Source organism: Chaetodon trifascialis, chromosome 14, assembly GCF_039877785.1.
Source record: "Chaetodon trifascialis isolate fChaTrf1 chromosome 14, fChaTrf1.hap1, whole genome shotgun sequence".
In the NCBI taxonomy this organism is placed as follows: domain Eukaryota; kingdom Metazoa; phylum Chordata; class Actinopteri; order Chaetodontiformes; family Chaetodontidae; genus Chaetodon; species Chaetodon trifascialis.
In genome coordinates this window covers 21,621,818-21,631,139 of record NC_092069.1, presented here as the reverse complement: position 1 = coordinate 21,631,139, position 9,322 = coordinate 21,621,818, and the positions used below count along the sequence as shown (strand labels likewise).

General features: G+C 39.0%; 1 protein-coding gene across 1 annotated transcript; it reads left to right on the top strand.

The window, feature by feature from the left end:
* The first annotated feature begins 1,726 nt into the window (after nucleotides 1-1,726).
* On the top strand, nucleotides 1,727-8,817 carry mbip (MAP3K12 binding inhibitory protein 1). Its single transcript, XM_070979211.1, has 9 exons — nucleotides 1,727-1,898; nucleotides 2,631-2,747; nucleotides 2,845-3,033; nucleotides 3,620-3,716; nucleotides 4,058-4,123; nucleotides 4,527-4,682; nucleotides 5,212-5,309; nucleotides 7,487-7,525; nucleotides 7,624-8,817. The coding sequence occupies exons 1-9, from the start codon at nucleotides 1,773-1,775 to the stop codon at nucleotides 7,729-7,731; spliced, it is 996 nt and encodes a 331-aa protein (XP_070835312.1). The 5' UTR covers nucleotides 1,727-1,772; the 3' UTR covers nucleotides 7,732-8,817.
* The last annotated feature ends 505 nt before the right edge of the window (nucleotides 8,818-9,322 follow it).

Sequence of the window (9,322 nt, the reverse complement as noted above, 5' to 3'; positions counted from 1 at the left end):
AAAGGCTTGTCTTCAGACCCCTTCCTAAAATGATTAACCCTTCTAGAGAGCATTATTGAGCTCTGAGTGGTTGTGCTTTCTCATTGCCTGTAATTGTTCTTTTTCTGTTGTTGCCTTCATCAGTCTCTCTCCTCATTATGTGAAAAGAAGGGAAAAATGTCTGAATAGAGGAGGGAGATTTTCCCACAGTCACTCAACTCAGAAAAATACGCCATTGTCGCCAGGTTCCCATCCCAATGCCCTGCTGCACAGTCTGCGGGACAATGTTCCTATAATTGAGTGACCATTCTTTCTCCCGTTTGAAAAGTAAGTGATGGAGAATACAGTTAAATGTAGCTACAAATCTCACATTGAATCAGACCAGTCTGCAGGTAGCCATCTCTGATTGTCTCTTATTTGACTGCAGATATAATTCAGACAGAAAGTCCTGAGCAGCAGTACAATGTACTGTAGTTATTAAGTTGTATTCCCGGCTTATTATGCAATTAATGTAGATACCCATGTGGAATGATGCTCATTTGAGTGAGTGCAGGCAGAAGATAATTTTCTTCTTTGAGCATCATTCATCTTGTATTTCACCAATTACTGAAATCCTTTAGTGTGCACTGATCTTTAGTATGAGCCTTGTGTGTTATGTGGAATATGTGCACCTCAGACACTGAGCCTACTCTTCTCTTAATAAGAACAAAGTAGGCTTTTATTCTGCTGAAGCCTCTCCTAATAATATCAGCATTACCGGAAACATATACAGCTTTAAGACAAGGCAAAGCAAATTAATTTATGTGGCTCGTTTCATACATGGGGCAATTTCAAAGTCCTTTACGTAGATTTAAATGTTTTAAAGGTTAATTTTAAAATAAAATATGAACATATGAACAAATTCAGAAGCAATAGAGATATAACTATGAAAATAATGACATAAAAACAAAAGAGAACTGGAATAAACAACAAATAAAAATGATAAACATGAGACGGCAATCGAGATTAATAGGGCTTTAAGCTGACTTTTAGGGCATACCTTTAATCCTCTGGTCTATTGTTCCATAGGTTACAACAAAACACGTGATCAGTTTGTAGAATATGATGATTTGTAGTTAATCAAACAAACACAGTATACTAGCAGTATATTACGTTTTTGGAAATATCACTAGCTGCAATACATTACTACTAATAATAATTCAATAATATATGTGATATTGTAACACTTATGCATAAGGAAAACTTTTATGGTTGATGCTTAAGTACATTGTGCTGTTCATATTTCTATTTACCAGACTTCTGCTTAAGTATGGAGTATTTTAACTCATTCAACATTATTATTGTCCTGAAGGAACTTTGAAGCAGCAATCTAAGTAAGTAAAATATCATATAATTATGATATATTTTATAACAAATAATTTAAAATGGAGATATAATACGTCTTCCAACAAACGATAAAAAAACAATAGCAGAGAAAACAAACAAATATTATATATAAGATTAAATGCAGGACTCAGGCCAAACAGGACCAAATGAAGAGCAATTAAATAATTATTAAATTACATTATTTTCTGTTTATCACAGAGAATTATAAACATAGAAGAACAGATATTCTGTGATACTATAAACAACTACCATCGATATTACCTTCATGACCATTCTCCACTGTCTTAACGGTTGTGAGTGCGCGCATGCGTATGTGCGCGCGCGCAGCCTCGTTCTCGTCTCTCGCGCACGCTGTCTGACTGACTTTAACCAATCAGCGGGCAGTATTGCGCAGGCGTTGAACTGCAATGGCGGAGACAATGAAGCTAAGTGGACATCATGCTCGTCGGCGTCCTGATGAATCCAGTGAAATGTCCAGCTACAGGGACTGCATGCGCGCGATACTGAAAGCGCTCGCAGACTTCGGGAAAGAGGTTGGTTTTCTGCGTTTGAGCCATGAAAGCCCAAATCCCGTTTGTTTTCAGTGCGGGTTGTTAGCTAGCTACATGCTAATGTTTTTAGCATCCCGGGTAGCAGGACTACGTCGATGCCTTTCACTTCAATCAATGCTACTCAATATTCAACCCGTGTTTTTGATAAGCAAGTTGGAGCCAAGTAACTGAGCTCGAATTTCTGTTAAATTATTTTAATTAAAGTTTTATCAGCTCATTTGTATCTGCATGTTCCGCCATGGCTGAACTCGCCACTCATCGATTTAAATAAAAGATGTTAATTTCACCTCAATTCAGTAGTCATTTTTAACGTTACCCCGTACACATCTCTTTTTCTAGCTCCTCCTTGTAGCCTGTATTTAACATAGGAACTATATGTTTAATGTTCATGATGTAGGTTTGTTTGCGTTGTTCCGCACATATGTGATTTCCATTTCTACAAGTTGTCTTCTAAAGGAGGGAAAAGTACACAACGTATGAAAAACATGATTTGTGTGTTGACACAACATTTCTACACTGTTAAAATGTATAAATCTCATGCACATTCTCTACCTTTATCATGTGCAAGAACACATGATTGGCTTTTTTAGTTTAGTGAAAGGTGACTCATGAGTAACCCTAATTAATTACCAAAGTCGAATACCCCATGTTATCTGCTTTCCACACATGTCCAGTAGAGTGTAACCTCACTTTGTTTTTGTTCTTGAAATTCAGCTCAAATTAAACGATGCTGCTCTGACAGTAGAAGTCAACACTGACGCTGTGGATCTTCCGTCACCTCCGGTTGCCCACGTGTACAGGTGTTTGCAGGAGCATATCAGTAAATTACAGGTGAAGTGGTCTATTCCTTTTTTCTATGTTAGTTAGTAGATTTTAAAGTATTTTGTTTCTTCATCCAATATTCTTTCTGCTCCAACTCTTTGTATAGGCTGTTTCAGAAAGCCTAAAAACACTGGTGGATGCTGATGGTGATACAGCAGACAACACAACAGATGATGCTGTCACCTCAGAGCAGGCGACTGCACCGTCAGAGCACCATCCTCCCAGCTCAGAGGCTGCGGAAAGCAAGACGGCGGCTGATGATGTCATGGTTCAGATCAGAGCCAGGAAGTCAGAGGTTGGTCTCAGTCAGCAGATCTGTCAGCTGTTCTGGCAGTGACATTTTTAGAGCCCTCTTTACTCTCTGTCAAGCAAATGAATAATCATAAGTAATTGCTCCCAAGGATGGGCACATGACATGCCGCAGTGAAGCAAATGCTTGATGGAGATCTGATAAGCAGAGTTCAGCAGAGAATCAGGGGTTCTTTAGTGCTGTGGTCGGGTAGAACAGACCACATTGCTGGAGGGCTTTGAGAGAGGGCCAGGTCCTTGATGGATTATGAAGTGGATGCTCATTACTCTGAGATTGCATGTGGATGAAGGACAAGAGGCCCCATTCTGTTGTGCATTTATTTTGGTAGCCAAGCAAACAGTATTCATATTCCATCATGTGATGATGGCAAGCAATTTAACTTTTTTGGCTACCTGGAATAATTTCCCACTACATTTCTCATTACTTGTAATGTAAATTGCTGCACACTGTTTACCTCAGATCGTTAGACTTGTGTAGGCAACAAAAATCTCATTGCATTCTTGACATCTATCAGGAGCTCATCAATCCATCATATCTTATTATCTGTGCCGTCTCTCCATTGTTACCCTAGATTGAGCGAAGAATATCTGCATTTATGGAACGCAAGCAGATGGAGATCAATGAAAACAATGTACGCGAGTTTTGCAACGTGATCGACTGCAATCAGGGTGAGAATGGGAACGAGTTTGGGGGCAGGGTGGAGAGGGAGCCTGCACACAGATTGCCAATGTTTGGGAGAGAGCTGATTTCCACAGGCGAGAGGTCAGGCTGAACTGCTCCAAGAGTGGGGCTGAAGTAGCTAACACCCTCGGCCTCAAAACACATCCAGCTTAGTCCAGAAAAACGTGAGACGGGGGCCTTTTTTTAATTCAAAGCTTGTGTGAAACACCATGTGTAGAAATCAGGAGACACTAATGGTAATAGATCTCATTTAAGTGATTATATATAAAGAAATGTGTTTTTTCTTTTCCTTGTAAATAAATTTTAAATCAAGATTTCTTCTCTGTAGAAAACAGCTGTGCCAGAACAGATGCAGTTTTCACTCCTTATCCCGGTTTTAAAAGCCATGTGAAAGGTAAGAAAATAAATATTTGCCACTAATGTCAAAATGACATTTCTTAGCAGCTTTATTTTGGGAGCTATAACCATCACTTTTGAAATTACCTTGACTTAAATGTATGAAATTACCATTATCAGGTTTGACTTAATAGGAAATGTTCATTTAGAATTTTTGGTTTAATTAATAAAGTTAAATTCGAATCATGACAAAACATTTGTTTTTGGATCAGCTTGCTGAAAAGAAGTGCTGAACAAATTAAATGAGCAACAGATTTTTCAGTGTAAATTAATCTAAAGCTCAGGGGTTTTGTAGGACCCCTTCATGTGTCTGCATGCTTTGTACACGGCTCTGTTAACTGGTCTGTAGTTAATATTGGGTTACTGCTTCTGTTCATGTGTTTTGTTGTTTGACTGGCTAGTTACGCGGGTGGTAAACACTTACGGGCCCCAGACCCGTGGTGGGGGTCAAGGAGAGGCTGGGGAGCAGCCGAGGGGGTTGATGGGAAGAGACTGTGGAAATGCAGCCATAGAAGAACGACTTCACAACATCGAGACTCACCTGAAACTCCCATCAGGTCAGAGAACGACAGAGACACAAAAGTTTTACTAATACTAAATTCACTGTCAGTGTATGTAATGTTTTAGGCATCTGAAAGGGTCGTGTCATTAGATACTTTTTAAACTTCCCCTCGAAACTCCAACTTAAGTGTGGCTCTTGGCCACATGTGTTAATTTTCAGCTGAACAGAATTATTTGCAATTGTTTTTTAAAAAAAAAAAAAAAGTGTTTTACAATGATAGCAATACTACTACAATGCATAGGAAATGTAACACAATGATATGTAATTATGAAGGCATTGTAGTCTGCGTAGAACGCATAATTTCAACTTAATTTTTGTTGAATAAGAAATGAAATGAGCGTTTAAAAATAAGCCGAGCGATTCGTTTTTGCCTGATATTAACACTGTGACATTAAGCTGCTTCTCTTTAACATTTAGCACACATGACTTACTCTCAGCCCCCACATTTGGAGAATTCGTCATCTGAAATCATCAGCATTCAGGCTGTTCAACAAGTGTTTTTTTTTTTTTTTTCCTTTTCTTAGCAGGTCCAGTTCCATTGAGTGTCTACCAGAGACTAAAGAAGCTGGAGGATCGTATCCTGGAGCTGGAGGGACTCTCACCAGAGTACTTTCAGTCCACGGTGAGTCTTGTGGCTTCAAATAGATTCATGAAAGACACTTAATAATTACTAGTCAGCGTTCAGTCAGGGCTCATACACAGCTCTTAGTCATGGATGTAATCTAGACATTCCAACATCTGTATTAGACCTGTGTTATAGATATGGGTTTTTTTTGTTTTTTTTTAACTAGTTTGCTAGTACTACTAATTAATAATAATTATTCTGCACAGATAACTCTTCCTTCAGCACGAACATTTGAACTCTGGAGCTCCCAGAATTGAGCAAGTTCTTTGGTGTGAGCTTAAAGGTGCCCTATCTGTAAACAAACAAAAGTTATGTTTACATTCAGTGTTCCTACCAGATGCATATTATGCGTCCTTGAGGCCTAACAGAACTGTTGGCTGGGTTTCCTCCCTCATGAAACATTTGTAAAGCAGCGCTTTTGAAAATGCTGAAACCTGCATTGTTTACATTCATGTTTACTTTCAAGCATTTCCTTTCTTTCCTGCCTTTGCTGGATTTCTTGGCATGTTGCCAGAGGAATAGTGGGAAATCATTGGCAGGATGTTGCGCCACCTACTGTACATGACACACAAGAACAAACAAAAATGGATGGCCTCATAAAAACATGGCTCCATGGTGCCACTGATGGTAAAAAAACAAAAAATACTTGCCTGCTCTACCATGTTAATACATGTTTTACATGACAGGGTACAAGAAAGCCGTGGACTAAGATGAATAACCAAGAGACATAGGCTATGATATAACTGTGTACAAGTACAGGAGGAACATAGTTTCTAAACATGGAAAGTCTTCTTCACATGTTATTGGTGTTGTTTAACCTTTTGGCTCTCTGGTGTGGTCCAGTTCTGTACAGGTGCATCCTGTATTTCGGCTACTTTGATTAAAAGAACCCCAGAATCTGCATTCACAATTCGACAGCATTCCAGACAGTGATTCACACTCTGCTGGCGCCAAGCTCTTAGAGTATTTTTAGTTTGTCCATTTCACACGCTCTGTGTCAGTTGGCTCACTTAATGTGTACCATGCCTGAATTGGCATGTAGAATATTGGTTTGTTGTCAGCAAAATCATTTCAGAATGAAATCTACTCACTCAGAGGAGTTTCTGTGTGACGCTAATGGAGTTTCCCTTGACATGCCCCGATATTTCAACACATCCCCCTCCTCGAGCTACACTTAAATTGATCTGAGTCGAAAAATGCAGAGCGTTTGGTTGGATTTACGTAAACTTTTAGGTCGCTGCAGAACGCTCGCTCGAGCAGCGAGCACTTTTTCACCACACTGGGCTTTGTAGAGGAGCACAGGCACAAAAGAAGGCAGTACGTAATGTCTTCGACTTTCTATTCTACCCGACAGACATCAGCAGAGTCACACAGACTCTAATTTCCCATCTTGAGGAGTCTGTCCAGCGTATGTTTAGTTATCTGAGTAAGTGTGCTTAAGATGCTGCATGTCTCTTCACACTGGTATTTCTCAGCACCGCATGCTGCTTCTGTGAGTATGCTGCTCTCCATCTGCTTTTGACTCACTGCATGTTTGTGTGAGCGGAGCAAGAGATGTCGAGTGTCTTTGAATAAACTGATGGGGTCTTTTATATTCGGAGTACCACTTTTTTTTTCTTTTTTCTTCTTTTTTTTTCAATTTCTGAAAATACTGTAGTTTGGTGTTTGCTGAAGAGCTGAGCACAGTTGGCCCACGATTTCAGGAACAACATTTTAACACTAAACAGCAAAGGAGGCTCTTTAACAAATTATGCAGCGTCTTAGAAAGAAACCGCTGGAGGAAAAACATATTTCGTGAAGAACGTTCAAAAGGACATTTGTTTGCTGTTTCTATTTTCAAAACTTCCGGTAAAGGCATACTACCTTTAAATTAACCTTAAAATTAAATGAATATATAGCGTATTTCTCATGATCTTCAGGTGTCTGCTGTGCTTTGTTTGCAAAGGTTCACCTCTTTTCTATTTAATTAAGTGGATTTTAGCAAAAAAACAAAAAAAGTTCTGAAACATCTTTCTGTCGATTGTGCCAGTGTCTGAGTAAATTATTTTTTCAGTCCTCGAGACGAAAAAAGGAGGGAAACAGAAAAGTAGCTCAGTGTGCTTCCCGAAGCTCAAGCCAGTTTAGAAATTACACTAATTAAAAGAGTCTGATGTGTACTTTTTTTTTTTTTGTAGAGTCACCTGCACAAGCGACCAAAGACATCCCCTGCACAGGTTAGTGCTGTCCATTGTTTCCTTTCACTGCACTTTGTTAGTGGAGCTTAGCCTGTTTTGATCAATTCATGAGCTTTTTTTCTTACTTTGTCCTTCAGGCCTGCAGTCTGACAGAGCTGGATGAGAAGATCAGTGCAGTGAAAGCGGCACTACTGAAGAGGGTGAATGAATTTGGGCCTGGATATGGAACAGAGTGCCCGCTGTAACGCACCGACAAACCCATGCATTCAGCTCTAATCCTCTGAATAGTTTTGTAGTTAACCGAGATGTAAGTCCTCTGTAAATAAAGGTATTTTTTTTTCCCCTCATGAAAACTTGGACTCACCATTTATGATCTCAACTCTTAACTGTGATGTGCAGTGTGATTCCAGTCGGTCAATCCTTTAATGGGAGAAACTAGGGCTGATTCATTTCATTTTCATCTTACTTCACTCGTTTCTTACTCGATTGTATCTATAAAGGTTCCTCGTCTGTCAGCTCGGACTCACTGACGCTTCCAGCAGCAGAACAGTCACCGTGCTGTACGTTTCAAAAGCTGCAATCAGTGAATTTAACTTATAAATGAATTATCAATCGTTGATGATTAATTTTCTGTCAATTGATAAATCAGCTGTTGTATTATCTATCTGAGCTACACATTTAAAAAAAGAGAAAACGTATGTAAGAATAATTTATCACGGATGTCTAACGCTTGGGAGTTGTGTGTGTGTGTGCGTGCATGTGTGTGTGTAATTGAGATGAATCAGAGACAGCACCTGATTTATCTGCCCGACTGCTGTGTGACGATCACCCCTAATGGTTGTCATTATAACAAATGACCTGATTACTGCAACTCTGTTTGGAAAACATATTGGAGACCCAACAAACCAGCATTAAATGGGACGCCGCTGCGTTTGACACTGTGACTTGTTTGTAAAAGGCATTTCGTGCGACAGAGCATGCGGCTGCAGCTGTAATTAAGATTTTTTTTCTGTCGTGAGTAAACCTCCAGGCCCCCGTTCCCCCGAGCATGAAGTTATCCTCATTAAAATGTTGGTCTGGATTTTTTTCTGTTTTCAAAGCTGATTTAAAATTTGTCTCGCAAACAAATCCTGAAGCCCAAACCTGCAAAAAGTGCTGCTTTCTTGACATTTTTCTGGGTTATGACTGATTTTTTTACAGTGAAACCTTAAACATGAAATAATTTTCATGCACAAATGGCTTAGCTTCTTAGATTTAGACTAAATGAATCTTGAATATTGTGCAACTATGATTTTAGATGAAATATGAGAAATAAACTGATGGATGAACATAAGACATTTTATTCAACGTTAAAATGGGAGTTTGTAATTACAGCTAAAACTTATTAAATTTGCTTTGCTGAAAATTATTATGCTATTAAATCAGCTTTTTAAGATATTTTAAAGATAGTTTTATCTTTCATAGCAGGCTTATGATTATCACTGTTTCACGTCCAATGAGATCCTCCACCGATCACCGAACATCACTGCTGGTCTGTCCACAATCACTGGTTATACATCATGTCATCATCACAAGAACACATAAAATAAGACATCTGTCCATGAATCTGTCTCCAATGCAAGCTGGAGGGGTTCTCAACACATGTACCTCGTGTAACTGTAATCACATGATCAGCACTCAACCAATCACAGTGAAGGCTGATCATGGTTTGAACTCTTTATGCAAAAACAGGTGTGAGCTGAAATCCAGGATTAACTAATCAATCCAAAACTGATTATTTAGGTAGAGTAAAAATGATTAGCCTGAATTAATAAGTAATAAGATTATTGTATTTGA